This window comes from Scheffersomyces stipitis, chromosome 4 (genome assembly GCF_000209165.1).
Source record: "Scheffersomyces stipitis CBS 6054 chromosome 4, complete sequence".
Classification (NCBI taxonomy): Eukaryota; Fungi; Ascomycota; class Pichiomycetes; order Serinales; family Debaryomycetaceae; genus Scheffersomyces; species Scheffersomyces stipitis.
Genome location: NC_009044.1, coordinates 1,086,082 through 1,106,345, shown reverse-complemented (window position 1 = coordinate 1,106,345; position 20,264 = coordinate 1,086,082). Strand labels below are relative to the sequence as shown.

The window sequence follows — 20,264 nt, the reverse complement described above, 5'->3', positions numbered from 1 at the left end:
CTGCTATGAAGTTTATACTCTCACCTACGCTTTCTTTTCGAGATAATTTATATTGATACATTGACTACTTGAATAACTTAGCCAACGACACAGCTCCCTCGTCGTTCTTCGACATCACCTTGGCAACAGCCAACTCAAAGTCTTCTTGCGTAATGTGGATTCTTCTTTCTCTCAATGCGTACATACCAGCTTCGGTACAAACACCCTTGACATCTGCACCTGAACACCCGTTCATCTTCTCGGCTATCTTTCTCAAGTCAATGCCTCTCGTCAAGTTCATGGATCTAGAATGAATCTTCAAGATGTCGGTTCTGGCAGCTACTGTAGGTGCTGGGAACTCGATCTTCCTGTCGATTCTACCAGGTCTCAACAATGCAGGGTCCAAGATATCAAGTCTGTTAGTAGCCATGATGATCTTGATGTCTTTGGAGCTTTCGAACCCGTCCAACTGGTTTAACAATTCTAACATAGTTCTCTGCACCTCGGAGTCTCCTCCAGATGAGCCTTCTACACGTGACGAACCAATGGAATCGATTTCGTCCATAAATATGATAGATGGGGCGTGTTCTCTAGCCATTACAAATAACTCACGAACCATACGCGAACCTTCACCAATATACTTTTGCACCAACTCAGAACCAGAAACTCTGATGAACTTACACTCGGTGTGATGAGCCACCGCTCTGGCCAACAATGTCTTACCGGTTCCAGGAGGACCGTAAAGAATAACACCTTTAGGCTGGGCAATTCCCAAACTCTCAAACAACTCTGGATGCTTCACTGGCAACTCAATCACCTCTTTGATCTCTTTGATCTGCTTATCTAAGCCACCCACCATATCGTAAGTGGAGTCGGGAACCTTCTCCACCATCATCAATGAAACCAACGGATCCACTTTGTTGGGTAAAATCTTGTGCAAGTCGTACGAGTCTGACTTCAAGCACACTCTGATAGATGGAGTCAACTTCTTGATGTCGATATCCTTGGTTACATTGACAATGTATTTACCCTCAGGATGAATCTTCACCAATACCTTCTTCAATCCCATCACTTTGACAACTTCCCCAACATAAGAGCCCGGTTCTTGCAACAATCTCAACTCGTCTTTTAACTGTCTTACTTTGTTATTCAACTTGTTTCTCTGTGCCTCCAACCGTCTCAAGTTCTGTGTCGTTTGCTGTATCTTGATCTCTGTGTCTTGTATCTGTTGTTCAAAGTATGGACGAATCCCACCTTCGTGCACGTAAGGCTTGCCGATTGATACGACAGACATTTTGCTTCTGTTCTTTTATATCGTTTATATATATAAAAAGGTTTATTTAGCCAAATCTGGTACTAACTATGAAGGCTTGATGGAACTGGTCGTGTTCATTTTGCCTCCCGCTCTCTGGAAACAGTTTCAATGTTGGTGTTGAATAATAGTACTGCATATTGTAGTACTTGTATCACGTGTTTTTTCAATCTTGACGGGAAACCTGTATATGGGTAGGCCGGTTTTCCTTTTGGACTTAGAAATGGATTAATGGATATGGAGTTATATTAATCACTGAAGAACTATTTAAAATCTGTTTAAACTAGAGGGAATCCTCTGGGCTTTATATATTCTTCATCCTCATCTCATCTCTGTAGTTTGTTGCGTTATTCAACAAAAGAAATGTAGAATTTCTGTTTCGGATATTTATCGGATCCAATCCGAGGTTGGTCACCTCGGAAACCATTATTAGAGATCCTGTATCTTATTTTCCATCACTCCCCTTAACGCTTTGTACGTGAATCAAATGTAGAAGCGTTTCTGACATTGGAAACTAGATGATCCCTAAGAGTAATAAATTGCGCTCTAGATAGCGCTTTAGTAAACATGTCAGCCGTGTTTACTGATGTCTTGACATAGTCAAGTAGGATTTCTTTATCCTTAATCAATTGTCTCAACAATTTGATATCGATGTCCACCATTCTCCTACTATGGGAGATATTTTCGTTTTTGCAATTGGCGATTACAGCTTGATTATCTTCATAGATTTGTACGCTTGACACTATGAATCCAAGTTCTCTTAAGATGTTCTTTATACGGATCGACGTCTCTGCAGTCAGCTTTAAAGCGACCAATTCGCAACTAGCAGAACTTGTAGTAATGTTATGTTGACGTTTAGTGGTCCAGCTAACCAAATGTCCGTTGAGATAAATGGCATTTCCAGTAATTGATCTTCTATCCTTCTCTGGAGCGAAGGAAGCATCTGTGTAAGCAACTATGTTAAAATCTAATTTCTTGTTTGATGATTGGTTGCTCTCATATTTTAATTCATAATCTATGTTCAGCTTGAGGTAACGAATGCAGTATAATAATTTCTGAAAATCATTTATATTTGGGTTGGCACCTTTGCTACCCAACTGATTGGCAGCAAAAGATATATCAGGACGAGTATTTCGATTTGCCCAAAGCAATAATCCTACTCCCTTTTGATATAGCTCTTTACCTTTTGCATCCAATAATGTTTGGTTGTTTATCGGATTGTCCTCGATAAAGTGATCTTTAACAGTGGTGGATGCATTATTGTACTTCGACTTGTCTTTGATCATTGGAATATACTTTCCATATGATTCTTCAAGTTTGAATTGCTTTACAATATTTTGTAAGTATTCTGTCTGGGACATAATATAACCGTTCTCGGTCTTATGAAATTTAACCCCAAGGTATTCCTTGATTTCTTCAAGGTACTTCATGTCGAAATGCTTTTGTAGGTCTCGTTTGAATTCTTTAAGCATCCTTTCGCTTGATGACACCATGAATAAGTCATCAACATAAACAGCAATGATGATTATGTCACCTTTGTTCTTTTTGTGGAACAATCCTGAAGCGAATGATGATTCCTCAAAACCGAAGTTTTGAATAACCTTGAGTAATGTGTGGTACCATTCGTACCCACTTTGTCGCATACCATATATTGCCTTTTTAACCAACCAGCATTTATTCTTTGGCAATTCGTATCCTTTCGGTGGACGGATGTAGATTGGCTCATTGTTCGATAATGGCGCGTTTAGATACGCAGATTCAATATCGAGCTGGTGGATAATATAATTGTTAGTGGTGGCAATAGAAACTAGTAATCTGATGGTCAATAGGTCTACAACGGGGGATGATATTTTTGATGGATCGAAATCCCGGCCGGGTTGTTGTAGAAAACCTCTAACGACACATCTGCTTTTGTATTTAACGCCTTTTATTCCTCCATCCTTAGATGTATGTACCCATCTGGTGGATATGGCTTTCCTGCCTTTCGGAATATCAACGACTTCAAAAACGTTCAATTTAATGAATTTGTCTATTTCACGATCCATGGATTCTATCCAATTTTTATCGTTGTAATCAATGTTTTCGATAACAGCATTTATAACATTGATTGGTAAATCATCCGAGTCTTCTTCAATTTGATCGATCAATGAGAATAAGCAATGTGCACCTTCGATATTTGTACATACGTCAGTTGATCTAGACTCAATCAAACTGGCCATAAGGTTGATTGTGCTTATACTCAGGAAGTCTGGTGATGTTTTCCTCTGTCTTTTATTGTCGCCCCCTTCTGTATCAGTTTTAGTTTTAGCTGATACAGAATAGACGCTGCTCTTTTGGCCCGGATGCGTCTTTGTCCTTGTTTTAAGTGTCTTACTTTCCGGAGTAAAATTGGGTGACCGCTTTAATTTAACTGATGGTTCTGGTGTGAGTCCCTCTTGCATTCTTTGACGTTTCAAAGCTCGGACGTCTCTGTTTGAAGGTGCTTGAATCATCTCTGGCTCATTCTTGATAGTTGTGCTCTCCCCTTGATTGTCAATCGGTTGAACAATGCCATGTTTCGTCTTGACGTTACCAGTGTCTTTAGACGATTTCGTATCTGAATTGAGTTCGGTAATTTCAATTGCAGCTGGGATGTGCTTATCATTTGCATTATCGCTTTTATTGTTATGATCTTTAACAATAATTTGCTTTGAGGCAGGATTTTGAGATTCTTTTAATGTTGCAACGGGTGCATCTTCATTAATGAGTTCATATTTGGTTTCATCAGCCTTCTGCTCTCTTTGAGTAGAAGTTATGCCTGAGTCGGATTTATAGCCCAGTGGAGTATCTCTCTGGATATCCTCTCCGGATACAGGAGCTACCTGTTTATTGACTGGGGTAGGTATTCGTACGTTTGTCCCCCCCACTAATGTGGACGAATTAATTGCAGTGCTCGTGCTCTCTCTATGAGTCTTATCTGTAGTAGTAATAGGTTTTGGATGTTCAGGATTTGTCATCCAAGGAAATTTGTTAGTAACGTTCGTGTACACTTCGGGATGTTTCTTGGCTAAGATCAGGAAAGAGGGTTGAGGATCAGTTGAACAATTATCCGTGGGCGACGGATCCCTCCTTGCTTCTGAAATACCACGGGTCATCACGGCTGATTTTTCGTGGATGCCCGCTGATGTGGAAGGTACATTTTCCTGTCGAACGGATTCAAAAGTATCATAGTCATGGGCTTCTTGATTAAGTTTAAATTGAGCAGCAGCGACTTGGGCATTCAAGGTCGCTTTAACTTCGTTCGCCTCCTGAATTTGAGAGAAATCAAGCGATTTGAAGTATGAGTTAATATGTGCCATGGAACTCATGAACTTGACATTTACTGTCTGAATAACTGGGAAGTTTTTCGTACTGACGAGGATTTTATATGTGTAGTTGTCTTCGCAGAAACCAATAAAAGTACCAAAGAATGTCATCGGGTATTGCTTATTATTTGGATTAGCTGGTGCATTGGGTAGAGGAATATGCAATTTTTTAAATTCCTCTGGCGAAGATGCTTTAACTGACACGTCCAAGCCAAATTGAATATATGTCGGTCTGTATGCATCGAGCTTATTAAAGACTTCATAAGGAGTCCTACCTTTGAGAGCCTTGTTGGGCGTATGGTTCTTAATGTACAGCACATATTCAATGATGTGGTCAAAAAGACAAAGAACCTTGTCTGTGTAATTCGGAAATTGAAGGATAATCTTGTATATATTTCGCAAGATCGTACGGTTGTGGGATTCAGCAAGTCCATTCAATTCCGGAGAGTAGCTAGCAATCTTATCTCGTTTTATGCCAAGTTTGGCAAGCAGTTCGGTGTCAGGTAGTTCTTTGGCATTGTCTGCTCTAAAATGCGCTATCCTTTCTGGAAATCTATTGTTCCATATGTGCAAGAGAAGGAGAACATCATCCATGACTTGCTTATGAGATGTAAAGATAAGTTCGGTAAATCGGGAGAAATGATCAATGAGTGTAGTGATAAAGTATTTTTTGTGGCCGATGAGGAAGGGTCCCATCGTGTCACTACTAACTCTTTCTAACCGACGTGTGGCAGGTCTTTGGGTGGTGTGGTTATGTGATGCTTGTCTAATGTTCACGGCGTGACATAGGCGACATTCTTTCACCCTACGGATACTCTCTTCCGTATCAACTACCTTAATAAATCCCATTTTTGCAAGGGATTGTAAATTTGAAATTGCCATATGACTGCATTGTAGATGGTGATAAAACCAGTCTTGGGGGCCGTGTAGTTCGGCAACTTCAGCAGGAATATTATGTATTGTGGAATATTCCTCTTCAAAAAAATGAAGTGATTCGATATTATTTTTGGCAGAAAGTTTAGAAATGAAAAGATTATTCTTTCTATTAGCAACTTTGAGCATGTGTTCACTATTGGCAATATAGGCTCCGTCGTCTGTGAGCACGGTTGTCCATCCTTGTTCAAGTAGTTGGCCAACTGATATGAGATTACAAGAGATTTCAGGGACGACCATAACGTTGGAGATAGATACCTTTGGGTCTAGATGTATGTCAAGCGTACCTTTTGCAATAGCTCGTACGGTTCTTCCGTCAGCAACACGAAATGATGTACCTTGGCCTTTAGGCTCATAGGTTATATCATGCAATAATTTTGTGGAATTAACACACGTTCTTGAACAACCTGAATCGTATAGAAATAGTACATTTGACAGCAGTGGTTCGTCACCTAAGTAAAAGATTTGACGATTTGGGTGACCACCAAACCATTAATTGTTGGCGAAGTTCTTATTTCCACTGTTCTTTTGTGATTCAGTGTAATTTTGGTTCTTTTTGTATCCATGTGTATGACTTTTCTTATTTTGAAGTTGTTTATCCGACGAATTCAGAGGCATATCAATAAAATTTGAATCGGATCTCATTTTAAGAAATGTATGTCTGAGTGGAGCTGCAACCTTTGATGAATCATTTTTAAAAGCTTGGTATTGTTCATTTAGTTGTCTACCTAAAGCTTTGACATTTGATTCGTTACTGTTGTTGACATATATGAAGTAGGCAATAGCATCGCGGGAGTTTAATGTTTTTAAGAACTGGGTAATCTGACGATCGGTAACGGAAGTTATACGTACAAGATGATTCTCAATATCTGAAGTATTGGTGAGTCTTTCGATCTTTTTAAACTTCTTGATATATTCAATGATCTGTGCTGAACAATCATTACCATCGTGAGTTTCGATGTATCCGATGATTTTCTTCAATGTAACATTTCCAGCTTCGTTTTCAAAAGCTGTTGCTGTGTTTTCGCTTAGGATACTTGCTATATTTTCGGCCACTAATTTATAGAAGTATACCTTATTGGCTGTACTATGACCGTCAAGAAAAACCGTATCTTTTGAGGTTGATTTGAGGTTAAAGTCATTCAATACGATCTCCTTTAATGGCGGAATCCGAGTGTAGACGCGTTTGAGTGTGGTCTTATACTTGGCTATAGTCTCAGGGCTTGTATCCAATTCTGGCAACTTTTGAAGTTGGTCTTCATATTTATCAATTAGTCTCCATACCGACCTTCTAATTTCTTCTTTAGAATTCGAAGTACTATATCCCTTACCTCTTTCAAGGGTCTCGGATATAGGAGTGTTAATATTTTCCAGCAGGTCTTCGTCAGAATCCAGCGATGACTCCGAATCTGATTGGGACTCTGATCCATTACCAGCATTTGTAGCATCAGCCTTTTCCTTACCCTTTGGTTCCTTGTTTGGAACTTCTCCGAGATTAAGCTTGTTAATTAAGTTCGTAAGGTTTTTGTTTACCTCATTGAACCTTTCGTCGATTTCGTTGAATTTTTTATCAAACTCACCCTTCAGGACAGGGACTAATGATTCATCAGTCAAGGCCTTGGGTTCAGTTGGAGATTGACAATCAACGAATTCATTTTCGAACTTGTCGTAAACTTCAGCAGCTAAAGTGGAGGACATTTTTGGGTTGGCTTAAAAATGGTTGCAATTTTGACTTCTAATCTGACGGGAAACCTGTATATGGGTAGGCCGGTTTTCCTTTTGGACTTAGAAATGGATTAATGGATATGGAGTTATATTAATCACTGAAGAACTATTTAAAATCTGTTTAAACTAGAGGGAATCCTCTGGGCTTTATATATTCTTCATCCTCATCTCATCTCTGTAGTTTGTTGCGTTATTCAACAAAAGAAATGTAGAATTTCTGTTTCGGATATTTATCGGATCCAATCCGAGGTTGGTCACCTCGGAAACCATTATTAGAGATCCTGTATCTTATTTTCCATCAAATCTTCAGCTTTTACATTATGGCATTTTATGGTTTTAGCCTCTCAGTTATGGAATTGGAGTATAGTCTTTGAGCGGTGTTGTAGATATCGTTTCAGCGTTAACTTCGAGACTCCAGGTGTCCATTAAATCTTACTATTCCAACGATCCAATCATTATTGACATCGAACCAATTTCAAGACCTATATACATATTCAGAACGGTACCTTTCAAGTCTTCTGTTTGTATTATTACTATTACGATTACCAATATTTGCATCACAACATTACATATGAGAGTCACAAATTATACCAATTTCACCTTAATGGTGCTAACATTGCTTGCTACATGTAATGCTTTCCAACAATATTGTCGTTGCAGCTGCAATGACAAGTCAATAGTGACCAAAGTCGATCGATGTGGACTTTGCACGAAAGATTTCTGTCTTGGTTTGGATAAAGCACTTTGTGAGAAGAAAGAGGATGAGAAGGGCATTCCTGACCCAACTGAGGGCCAGGTGATAATGTATTGTTTCCAGATTGAATCGTACAAGGACTCGTTGGTTATATATCTGTTTACAACACTAGTTCTTGGTTTGCTTGGCTATGCTTTATTCAGGATGTATAGTCAATGAGACTCTGGTCAAGAATAATAGTTAGAACAGTGAAGTAAATCATTGGCATGCTTGTAGACAACTAGTGTTTTGTAACACCACAAAAAAATTGTGTTCTGTGAAGCGCAGTGAAATTCAGTATACTTCCAGCGCCATAAAAATGGATACAAGAGTATAACAGTTGAAATCACAATTGCAACCAGCAGCAATCCAACAAATTCCATTGTAACCGCGACCTGTATGAATACAACCTCTACTAAATGGACTGAATGGTGAAGCTCTTCAAAGATGACCATTGATTTTGTGTAGCGATGAGTAGTGTAATAGAGATATAGAGCGGAACTGTTATTCGCAACTCAAGTGGGGAGCATTGGGAAGGATATCTAGAAGAGTCCAGAGAACATAGATAGCGGGTGTGTCTCCACTTTGACAGATAGATGTCAGGCGCTAGATCCAAATCCAGCTCCAGCTAGAACGACACTGTACTAGACAGTATCTTCGTGTACTGTGGACCATCTATATTATACTTGGTCGATAGTATATCTACTCTTGTGTGTATCCGATAAGTATCCTATTTGTAAATACATAATAGAGGGTGATAGTTTGTTGGTGCGTACTGTAGTGAGGAGAGGTTGTCGCTAGATAGTGCTCAGCCATGGGGATCTTAGGGAGAGATAAAGAGAGAAAACGCTGCACAAATTGGAAATAGCGAGGCTGATGGGAATGTGCAGACAAGAAATCAGCCAAGAGATGTACACTAATAGATGTGAATCTTCATTTCGAAGATACAATCATTCAGCGACTAGAATGAAATACAATGCCGCTGATATTCACATAATGTTTGTAGTCTAGTTCGCTGGATGGTACATTGTTCTCTATTGATTCTCTGAGTATACAAACTGTAGTTACATACTTTTAAGTTGAAAGTACGTATCCATGTAGTTAGCTTTATCGTCTCAACTCAGTGAATGCGATCTTGCACTCTCACGTTCTCACAATCATGCTGTATCACAGTTCTGTCTACCTCTAACTATTCCCGTATCCTATCCATGTTTGACTGGACAGTTTCGCCTTACGATACTTCTACGGCTGTTCATTTCTTGTCTCGCTAAGCTAGATTTCGCAGAAGTAAGAAACTGGGCAGGCGCTCTCCACAAACAGTCTCACTTCTCGCCAGTGCTCCCTAGCCTCCCTAACCTAATCTCGCAACGTCTCACATTCCCACCACACACTATGCATTTTTCACTGATTTTGATCCTCGCACTCTACAGGAAAATTTTTTTTGACCATGTCTCAAATATTTTTCATTCTTCCATTCGACTTTTGATCCTGGCCCTTTTTTCCTTTCCCCATTCCCAACCGTCATTATCATTCATCCGCAGGCATGTCTGATAATACCGTAGCTGCCGACACCTCGTCGGCTCCTGTCCGCACGGCTGAAGCCGCGGACGCTGCTCCAGCTCCACAGAGTCAGATCCAGAGTCAGACTGGAGCCACTCAACAGCCTACCGCAGCTGCAGACTCGTCCGACAATGCTGCCAATGTCATTGTCGACGCATCCACTACTGCTGGTGACAATTCTGCCGCCAATTCGGATGTACCAGCAGCTGTGAGCCAATCGGCTGCTGCCAACTCGAACTCCTCTTCTTATCACGGAAACCAGAACCAGAACCAATACTATAACAATAACTCCAATAACCCTAATTACCAGGGCAATTCCTCGGGCAAACACTACAACAAAAACTACCAGGGAAATAGACAGGGCAGTTACAGCGGCTCCGGTTCAGGCCCCCACACCAACAGACAACACTATGGTCAGGGCTCCGGGCCTCATCCCAGAAAGTACTCCAACTCCAACCCTTCAGGTAATCCTCAGAAGTTGAACCACCACAACAATAACAACCAGAACAACTATTACAACGCATACCAGGCCCAGGCCCAGGCTGCTGCTGCAAACATGTACCAGTACAGCTACATTCCCTACGGATACCAAGTGTTGCCCAACATGCCTATGACTTACAGTGCCATGCCTCCACAACAGTACGTGCCCGTTCCCCACCAGTTGACTCCGACTCCCACCAAGGTCAAATTGACCACCAAGGATGGAAAGCCTGTTGATTTGGAAGAAAAGAAGAAGAAGACCTCGTCGGAAACGCCTGTCTCTTCGCCTGGTGCCTCTGTAGCTTCTCCTGTAGTCTCTATCAAGTCTCCTGTAGTGACCTCTTCTTCCACTTCCTCCGATTCTGGGGCTAAGGAGACTACCACCACTGCATCTGCTGCCATAGCCCCAGCCAAATCTGCATCCTCCAATGCCGCTGTAGAAGAGTTCAAGAGAAAAATCGCGGAAAGACTCGCAGCTAAGGAAAAGGAAAAGGAGCTTCAGCAAAAGGCTGAGGAAGAAAAGGAAAAGGCAGAACTTCAAAGAGTAAAGAAGGAACAAGAAGCAGAGGAAAAAGCTAAACAAGAAGCTCAAGCTGCTGAAGCTGCCGATGCTGCGAAGATTGCTGCTGATGCTGAAGCTGAAGCTATTGCTTCTCAACAAGAATCGAAGATAGATAGTATAGAAACTCCTGAAGCTGAAATCAACGCGGAAGAAGTTGTTGGAGCTGAACCTGCAGAATCTGAACCTGAACCTGTTTCAAAGGAAGAAGACGAGATTAAAGATGATACCACTGAAGAAATTGCTTCTGCTGACACCACTGAAGAAATTGCTTCTGCTGACACCACTGCCACTGGCGAGGAAGGCGAAGAAGAATCAGAAGAACCACAGGAACCAGAATCCAGCTTTACTATTTCCAACTTTTTGACCAGGTTAGAGACTGCTGAAGTCATTGAAGATCCTTTTACCACTAAATATCCAGAGAACATTGTTGCTCCAGACTCATCTAAGAAATTGGAAAGCAAGAAATATAGATACGATCCAGGCTTCTTGATCCAATTCCGTGCAGTTGTTCAATACCCAATAGATGCCGAATTCAAGAGTCAATTGGAAAAAGTTGACATTAGCACCAACGTTTCCAAGAAGAGTGGGCAATCTGGTTCTTCAAGAAACTTGAACAAGTTTGGTGGAAACGCTTTGCCAAACAGATTCAACGGTCAAATGCAGGGGAGGGGCCAATTCAATGATGGCAGACAAAACTCCAGAAACAGCTCCAAGAGAAGAGGTACTTCTGGCTCTTCTAGAGAAAAATCTACTAGAAAGGGTAACCAATCCAAGAGAGGTGGAAGAGACTTCAGAGATAAAACTGAAGAAGAACCTCCTAAGCCTGCCGAAGACGTTAAGCCTTTGGAACAATCTGCTAACAGATGGGTTCCAAGGTCCAGACAAAGTAAGAAGGAGACTAAGGTTGCTGAAGATGGTACCGAAATTTTGGAACCGGAAGATGTAGAGAGAAAGGTGAAGTCCTTATTGAACAAGTTGACTTTGGAAATGTTCGCACAAATTACTGATGATATGTTGAAGATCGCGTTCCAATCAAAGTGGGAAAAGGATGCTGTTACCTTAAGAAGTATCGTTTCCTTGACCTTTGCAAAGGCTTGTGATGAACCATACTGGTCGGAAATGTACGCTAAGTTCTGTGCAAAGATGTGTACCAGTATACCGGCAGAAGTCGTTGATGAATCTATAACTATTAACGATGGTCATCCATCTGGTGGTGATTTGGCGAGAAGAATTTTGATCACCACTTGCCAAACCGAATATGAAAAGGGTTGGGTTGATAAATTACCAACAAACGAAGATGGATCCCCGTTGGAACCCGAAATGATGTCTGATGAATATTATGCCATGGCAGCTGCCAAGAGAAGAGGTCTTGGTTTGGTCAAGTTTATCGGTCACTTGTACAACTTAAACATGTTGAACGATCAAGTTATCTTCGTTTGTTTGAGAGATCAATGTAAGAACACTGTTGATCCTTCTGAAGATAGCTTGGAAAACTTGGTCCAATTGGTCAAGACTGTTGGTCCTAAATTGGATGCTGATGAAAGAAAAAGAGCTATATTGAAGATTGTTTTCGACAAGATTGATGAAATCTTGAAGAATGTCAAGCTCTCTTCCAGAATCATGTTCATGTTGATGGATCTCCAAGATTTGAGAAAGTCCAAGTGGATTTCTACCAAGGCTGACGCTGGTCCAAAGACAATCGAAGAAATTCACAGAGATGCGGAGATTAAGAGAATGGAAGATCAAAGAGCCAGTAATGAGAAGAAGCAAAGAAGAATAAATGAAGGCAGATCTAATTCCTCTAGAGGTGGATCCAACTGGAACAACAGTGGGTCTAGCAACTTCCTCAACAATATGAAGTTTTCTGCTGGTAGAGCTCCATCCAATGGTCCCAACAACAGTAACAGCTCTGATCAGGGCCTTCAAAGAGAGACTTCTAAAAGATCTGAATCTACCCATGTCAATAGATTTGCTGCATTAGGCGATGATGAAGATAACAACGACGGTGAAAATGAAGAGTAGGCGTGGCGATGGAAATAGACTAAAAAGAGGGACATCATATCCAATTCTTTCTTTAGATATTCATTCGTACGCTTGTCTTTCTTTCTTGCATAATAAAATCATTTCTGTACTATAGTAATCTTTCATCTTATCATTTTAACAACGGGTGCAAGAATTTTACTACGTATTCTCAAGGTGTAGTTTCTTGCTACTGTAATGGGTACCGTAGAGGTAATTTGTATTCGTCACTTTTATATACGTCCAGTTGATATTTATAAATAAATCATATTGATATTTATCTGTGTCTGTGAAACTTGAACATGGACGAAGTTCTCAGCAGAGGTTTCTTGATATTATCCAAAGAAAGGTCTGCTGTACTCTCAATAGGATCAATTTCACTTCTTGTATCTTGCAAATCTTCGAGAGAAGCTAGTCGTCCTTTGCCCTTTACAACTTGGTTGTATACATTTTCTTTAAATTGGGCAAAATCGGTCTTGATTTTGGAGTATTCCATAGATTCCATAGTTGCACTCTTTTGTTGTTCTACCCTTTCTTCGGGGATAAAAGAAGAGTGTGGAGTGAGATCAACTGATGAGCGTTGTATTTGAATTGCAGAAGAATACTGTGGGCTATTCTCTTGGTTGGAAGCGGCATTGATTGTAGCTGTGGATAGTACTTTCTTCTTGTTCCAGAATAAATCGTGAATCTCTGAGAACTGCCCAGAAGTATTAGAAAAATTTCCATTGGAAACAAGACACACCAACAATATATTCATTACGATAATGAATTCGATGAAGTACAAAACTCCAGATAAGAGTCCTCTAACTACAAAGGCAATCCCATCGTTAATTTCAAATAGGAGAATGATTTCATAGACGAGTAGATTAACGGCAAATCTTCCAATTTCCAGGAAAAGTATGGCACAGTTGTTCCTCCAGAATTGGATATGTTGACGAAGAAAGGAAGAGCGTTTCTTGGTAACCTTTGTTTGCTTGGTTTCATTTGTCATTTCATCTACCATAGTGTATAAGTTGTATAATAAAATTCAAATATTTACAAGGCGCTAAAATAGGCTGCGAAAATTATGTTTACCACAGTTCTATACTTTCAAAATATTCACCAAGACAGAAATCGTCCTCATAAGTGAATTCATCCATGCTAGAAATTACGAAGCCAGCATTCTGGCTCGCATTCATATCCATGGTCATTATATCTGTTTCAAGAGATTTGACAAGCTCATCATCATACGAAATATCGAATTCAATGTTAACACTATGTGGGCTCTGGCACTGATAGTTTCGTCTTGTTAGATATCTTTTGGATAGTCTCATCTGTTTGATGAGATCGTTATCTGCATTCGACTTCAATTTTGAATGTCTGGTGAGCCACTCAACAAAATTAGCCAAAAGCATATGTGTATCTAAATTGGTACTCTTGAGCGATTTCCAAAAGGACAAGGCTTTCCTAATCGTAAGAACATCGCAGTCCAAGAATAATACCGAGAATAAAAGCAATTGCTTACAGATAAAGATCGGGGATTCCCCTCTCTTCAAAAGCAACTCCATACTATATACTGATGAGAGAATACTGAACTCTTCTATTGATGATAGGACGGGGTTAAGAAGGGGTGTTTCATCTTCCGTGTCACTGTAAAGTGGGGCACTTTCGACATCGCTGTCGTCCGATACTTGCATTTGTTCTAAGTAATTTAGATTTGTATCACATGGGTCGAATTTCGATGTCTTAAACTGTTCCTTGAAAAAAAAATCGTCATTTTCAGCTTCTTTCTCATTGTATAATTTATTTTCCAAATCAGAAGTCATTCTTTCTGAGAACGAATTCGATTCAGAAGGTTCCAGTTCATCTATTTTCTCATGTGAACAGGGTAAAACCTCTCTTCTATTCGGAAGCTGTCTCATTGTATCAAACATGTTTAGAAGTAAGGATATATTTCGTGGATCTTGAAGACCAGACTGACAATATCTCATGTCCCTAATGTTCTTTTTGAGAGTCAAAAAGTCCATGACGATGGGTACGTCATTGTCACCCTCCTTGTAAGGACTATCTGTATACTTTGTGTTTAGCAACTCTATCAAGTTTATAGCCTTTCTCGTGTCTCCGCCAGCAGTCTTTATGATCAAAGAAAGACTTTGGTCGTCGAGGTCAATGCAACGAAGACCATGAACAGCTTTTCTTCGGATGTTCTCAAAACGCATTGCACGCTTCAAAACTTCAAGAACTTCATTATTATTGAGAGTATTCAAGCTGAAGCACTGTACCCGCGATAAGATGGCTCGTCGTATTCTCTTTCTTGGATCAATTGTAGTTGCTCCAATGAAGACAAAGTTTCCTTCCTCTACATAAGGCAATAAGAAATCCTGTTGGGATACGGTGAATCTGTGGATTTCGTCAATGAATACCACTACTTTCAATTCTTCTTCTCCCCGGCTTGCACGTTTCCTATTTTCTGCCATGATTGTAGTCAGCAAATCTCGAAGATCAGCAACAGTCGCAGCAGTAGCTGATAACTCTACAAATACATAGCCACACTCTTCTGCAATAATTGACGCCATGGTGGTCTTTCCAACTCCTGGAGGTCCATATAGTAGCATTGAAGGTAAGTATCTTAGTCTCATGAAGTTGGTGATGGCTCCATTGTCCGGATCTATAAGATGTTTCTGGCCAATATATTCATCTAGAGATCTTGGTCTAATGGCTTCAGCCAATGGAAGTGAAAGAATACTTAATGCATTTGATGAAGTGTTTGAAGTAGGGCTCTCTTCATTATCCATTTCCACTCATTTGAGAATAACTCTAATGTCGATTGTCAACTGTTCAGGAATAATTTTTTCTCTGGAGAATCAATACTCGCTTGGTGTGTATTTAAAGATAAATACATGTATATATATATATATATATATAATTTTACAATTGACAACGATGTTACTAGGATGTTGCTCAGTAGCAAACTTGTAGTTGTAGTTGTGAAGAAAAATAAAGCAACAGATAGTAATAATGCTAAGGAGAAGTGAAAATAGACAAGACAGATACAATCGTAAGTTTCTGGGGGGTAACTGTAAAAAGACTTGATACTTTGGAATTATATAACAGCAAACTTTTATGAACCAGGAATGGGGCTCTAATCGGAAATCGAAATCTACTTTCTCCTCTTGTTGCCATCAGCGCTCTGAACGCTGCTGAGTCTTCGTTTCTTGAGTTTTGGATCCTCGGAATGAACTGTGTGAGGTGATGGTGAAGAAGCTGACTTTTGTTGTTGCTGTGCCAGATGTTGCTGAACACCTGCCGCAGCTTGTAGCTGTCCCTGTGCTTGTTGGTTATTGGTAGCCAAAAATAGTTCTAATGACTTTAATGGAGAATTTATACTGTTTATGGTGGAAAACCCCATCAATGGTTTCAATTGAGACATCACGTCACCAACTTGTAAGATTCTCATTACATTTTCGTGCATGCCAGATCCCGGTGTGTTTCTGATAGCTTCTGCGGTTCTGTGAATCTGGGAAAGAAATTCCTTCAGGTCATATGGACCTTTGTTCATTTCTTTGGACTTGGACTCCATGTATAATTTCCATCCAGCCTCAAGGGCAGGAAAACTGATCGAAGGCTGGTAGCTCAAATACTGGATATCAACTGACTCTATCCTTAAATCACGATTCATGACTAGCTTTACATTTCCGGTGAGGTTGGCTATTGACCCATCGTTGTAGATGTACTGTTGTTGCAATCTGGAAATTAGGAAGATGGAACCATTGTTCATCACCTGGAATTTTAAGCCAGGCAATGCTACGTAGAATTTAGCTACATTTCCAATGATAACATTTGTAACAAAAAATCGAGCAGCAAATGCAGTAGTAAGTTCGAAGAACTTGGATGATACACCCGAAGTCGTATCTAAATTTGCATCTAAAAATGAGACATTGAATAAGTTCGGCTTCATGGCTGCTCCATGTGAAAAAATTCCAGAGCTTGACGGCAAGGTGGCAGCAGTGGAAATTCTGAAGATCGATGTGGGCATACAATAAGTATGGATTAAACGTTGCCAGTATTCTATACTAGTCAAGTTTTCAGGCGATTCGTTGCTGATTTGCTCGATAAATTCGAGAACCCTCATGGCGCCAGCATTTCCTAAATTGCGCTTGAGGACTCTTGAATTCATTTCATTCTGTATCTGGTCTTGTTCGTGGGCTAGTCCGGCATTGCTAGCAGGGATTGTTGACGGTTGCAGAAGTGGAGATGCAGCCGTCAGCTTTCTATGTGTACCCAGCTGTGGCAAAGGCGTCTGTTGTCCCTGTGGTCTCTGTCCTCCTATGGCTTGCTGACCAGCAGGCTGAAATTGGGACTGTCCTTGTGACTGCTGCTGGCTTATAAGTGCTGCTCTTTGTCCGCCAGGAGTTGGCTGTTGCTGCAGCGCCATTATCGGCGTTACGTTATTTGGAAGAAGTCCATTCACCTTCTGGCCAGGTTGCAACTGCTGTCCTTGTTGAAGCTGTGGGTTGAACAGAGTGGGCTGCAGCTGAACAGCCATCTGTGGAGTATGGCCACGAGTATTTCCAGCAGAAGTGCTGTTATTAGTTGGTAATGGAGCCGACGATGGAGCAGACATCAAGTTGGTATTATGAGGATCTTTCTGCTGAACAGGAGTTCCGCTTTGTAAAGTCGTCGCTCTACTTATACCAGGGCGTGGTGGCTGTTGTTGCAGTGCAGCTTGTTGGGCAGTCTGCTGTTGTTGATGCTGTTGTGCTGCTTGCTGTTGCTGTTGTTGCTGCTGCTGTTGTGCTGCTTGCTGCTGTTGTGCAAGCATCTGCTGATGACTTATCTGCTGAGGAATACCGTTGACATGAGTTGTACCATTCGGATTCATGGTCATTCGCTGCTGCTGCTGCTGCTGTTGCTGCTGTTGGAAAGGAATTCGGTTCTGACCAAACACTTGTTGTGGATTTTGGCCCGGTATTGATTGCGGTTGTTGTCCAGCCTGGCCCAGTGTCTGTTGGCTCTGGCCCTGGGGTTGCTGTTGTACCATGGGGTTGTTGAAGTTTTGGTTTTGTATCATCGCTGCCATTGCAGCCAGTCGTTGGTTGTTTAGTCCAGCCATATTAATGTTCATTCCAGTCATATTGACGACATTCATGTTGGTGTTACCGTTCATGATAAAGTCTATGAATAGCTATGATGACTGCTGTTGTGATATTAGTGAAAAATAATGATGCTGCTAATAAGGTTGTATTTTAAGTTTTTCTATTACCTTAGTTTTCGTGAATTTCAAATTGTGAAAAATTCAATAGTTGTGTGCGATAGAAAGATGGAGATGGTTATGAAAATGAAGATAGACGATGCGAAAAATGAAAATGACCTGATGATCCTATGTGATCTACGATAGATAAACAATGTAGTGGTTGTTTGAGGTTCCCTATCAGCTCAATGTCTTGATCTCTAAGCATATATATCTGGCTTCCTTGCAGGTTATCTTTGCAAAATAATCAGTAACTGGCTGTATAAAGATAGACAACAGAAGCTCGACAAGTCCAATTCTGATCTCTGCGATGGACAGATCAGGCGGAAGACAAAGCGGGGAGGCTAGTGACAGGTACTGTGGTGCGATGGTGGCTGTATGGGGTGACAGGATGGATTCAACTAACAACCGTATCGGTCTTGAAGATTATATATTAATGTTTTACACCAACTTACTCTGTGTGTTCTTCTACCTTCGAAAATCTACTTCAAAGTCCTTCGATTTCACTGAGGATTATCTCCTGCAGATAGAAGTGATTTTCTGTGTCGTCTAACTTCTAATGCGACTTAGATTTTCGACACTCTTATAACGCTCTCCCCTTTAGCATCTCTGGATATAGAGGGATCGGTCTACTATGACTCGGTTTTTTGGGATGGTATTTTGGGATGGTTTTTTCCTAAATCCGCTTCTGTCTCAAGTGATAGTACATATGAACAATATTATATAAGCATACAATAGACTACATGGCTCTGTGTTGTCTCTCTATCTCTACTTGTAAACACTAGCCCCATATTTCGTCGTAAGTACTTCCATACCTACCTACCTACCAACCTATTTTTTGCATTTGTCTACTTCTGTACAATACCACCTCTATCTAGCAACGGGTTCCAACCCTAATGGCAATTTCCAGGCACAAGACATAATTTTGCTTTCAAGGCTGCTTCGTGCTTCTTACGACGTGCTCTGATTTACTGCTAGAACAGAGTTTCCGCCCAATGTTGTAATGTTGCTGACATAGCGGAATAAGGCTGGATGCTGAAGGACAGGTCTCCGGGCCTTTGTGGCCAGCTTCACCACCTCCACTGTACCTTCCTTGTCTTGTACCTCTCGAGTCTTGGTGGCTCTTCTCTTCAATAGTTTGTTCAATGTGTCTCGTTTTTCTTCCTCTAATGCCTTCATCTTGTAGTCCTGCCTTCTTCTAGCACTCTCGGCCTTTTTTAATGCTGTTTGCTCTTCTGTCTCGGTCTTCTTAAGCCTACTCTTCTTGGCTGTGGTGTAGTTGTCGTCCAACTCTATGAACTGCTTACTCTCGGTCTCTTCTTCCAAGTACCTGGCTCTTTGTCTCTCTGTCATCTTCGACAAATCGGGATGCGCATGGGGATTGTACTCTTGCTCTTCGTCAGTTAATAACAAATCTTCATCTAGCTCTTGCGGCTGTGTCTTTGGCTGAGGGAGCTTTGTCTTCTTGGCTTTCTTTAAAGAAGCGTACTCTTCTTCTTCTTCATCAACCTCTTCCTCTTCTTCATCTTCCTCGTCCTCTTCATAATAAGTGAGTTGACGCTTTCTTGTCTCTCTCGTCGAAGGAGTCGGATGTCCCCTTTTGGGAGCTGCCTTTGTCACCTTCGTAGGTGGTTTTACAGTGATATTTATCTTTCTAGGTGAAGTCTTTTTTGGTTGTGGCTCCTCATCTTCATCTCTTAGTTCCAAATCTTCATCCATATCATCCGGATCTTCGATCTTGTACGTTCCTTCATCATCACTAATAGCAGGAATGTCTTCTTCTTCCTCCTCTGAGTCCAATTCTTCGTCTTCCTCGTCTTCCTCATCTTCTTCGTCCTCTTCGTCAGCATTATGAATAGTTCTATCTCCAGCTTCATCAACTTCACTGGATCCATCTTCTTCTTCTTCTTCATCATCGTCCTCGTCATCATCTTCATCTTCTCCAATGTCTACTTCTTCGTTGATATTTGGCGCGTCGCTTAATTCAGACAACATGTCTGAATCGCTGTCGTTGTTGTACCTGGAGTTCAAGTTATTCAACTGTTCACCCTCTTCCTCGTCGCTTTGGTTGCGGATGGCAGAATTATTACCTTCTGAAGAGCCCTCTTCATCACTGTCAACTATCATTGGACGAGCCATTGTTTTTTCTACTCTGATATATCGTACTGAATAGTAATTAAGCTAAAATATAGTCAAATCTCATTTCACTCTTCTATATCTGAAAATTGGTCGCACCTTTTTACTTGCGAAATGGCATGTACTTTGTACGGGCAAGTTTTGTTAAGTATGAAGAAATGAAAAATTCATTGCATTAGATTAGCAACCCAATTATGATAGCTATTGGCCGTGGGTGCTAATAGAGGACTAATTATTCGACTACATTGTTT

At 40.8% G+C, this 20,264-nt stretch overlaps 7 protein-coding genes across 7 annotated transcripts; 3 read left to right on the top strand and 4 right to left on the bottom strand. All coding sequences in view use genetic code 12, as the record gives it.

Moving 5' to 3' along the window:
* Positions 1 to 38: 38 nt before the first annotated feature.
* RPT6 (protease regulatory subunit 8 homolog (SUG1 protein) (CIM3 protein) (TAT-binding protein TBY1)) lies at positions 39 to 1,313 on the bottom strand. Its single transcript, XM_001384128.1, has one exon. It carries the CDS (start codon positions 1,271 to 1,273, stop codon positions 65 to 67), a length of 1,209 nt encoding a protein of 402 aa, XP_001384165.1. The 5' UTR covers positions 1,274 to 1,313; the 3' UTR covers positions 39 to 64.
* A 6,551-nt stretch (positions 1,314 to 7,864) lies between these two features.
* Positions 7,865 to 8,206, top strand: PICST_58749 (predicted protein; the record flags this gene model as incomplete). Its single annotated transcript, XM_001384476.1, has 1 exon — positions 7,865 to 8,206. The coding sequence occupies one exon, from the start codon at positions 7,865 to 7,867 to the stop codon at positions 8,204 to 8,206; it is 342 nt and encodes a 113-aa protein (XP_001384513.2).
* A 1,314-nt stretch (positions 8,207 to 9,520) lies between these two features.
* Positions 9,521 to 11,180, top strand: TIF4631 (mRNA cap binding protein eIF 4F; the record flags this gene model as incomplete). Its single annotated transcript, XM_001384475.1, has 1 exon — positions 9,521 to 11,180. A coding segment is annotated over one exon (1,611 nt), but the record flags the coding sequence as incomplete, so codon positions are not given.
* Positions 11,181 to 11,348: 168 nt separating this feature from the next.
* Positions 11,349 to 12,443, top strand: IF4F1 (Eukaryotic initiation factor 4F subunit p150 (eIF4F p150) (eIF-4F p150) (mRNA cap-binding protein complex subunit p150); the record flags this gene model as incomplete). Its single annotated transcript, XM_001384474.1, has 1 exon — positions 11,349 to 12,443. A coding segment is annotated over one exon (1,095 nt), but the record flags the coding sequence as incomplete, so codon positions are not given.
* Positions 12,444 to 12,924: 481 nt separating this feature from the next.
* MGS2 (replication factor ATPase) lies at positions 12,925 to 15,421 on the bottom strand (the record flags this gene model as incomplete). Its single annotated transcript, XM_001384127.1, has 3 exons — positions 12,925 to 13,344; positions 13,390 to 13,643; positions 13,735 to 15,421. The coding sequence occupies 3 exons, from the start codon at positions 15,419 to 15,421 to the stop codon at positions 12,925 to 12,927; spliced, it is 2,361 nt and encodes a 786-aa protein (XP_001384164.2).
* A 518-nt stretch (positions 15,422 to 15,939) lies between these two features.
* Positions 15,940 to 17,793, bottom strand: PICST_11238 (predicted protein; the record flags this gene model as incomplete). The annotated part of the gene is made up of 3 exons (XM_001384126.1): positions 15,940 to 16,832; positions 16,908 to 17,394; positions 17,665 to 17,793. Coding segments are annotated over 3 exons (1,509 nt in total), but the record flags the coding sequence as incomplete, so codon positions are not given.
* Positions 17,794 to 18,828: 1,035 nt separating this feature from the next.
* Positions 18,829 to 20,016, bottom strand: PICST_31552 (predicted protein; the record flags this gene model as incomplete). The annotated part of the gene is made up of 1 exon (XM_001384125.1): positions 18,829 to 20,016. The coding sequence occupies one exon, from the start codon at positions 20,014 to 20,016 to the stop codon at positions 18,829 to 18,831; it is 1,188 nt and encodes a 395-aa protein (XP_001384162.2).
* Positions 20,017 to 20,264: the final 248 nt, after the last annotated feature.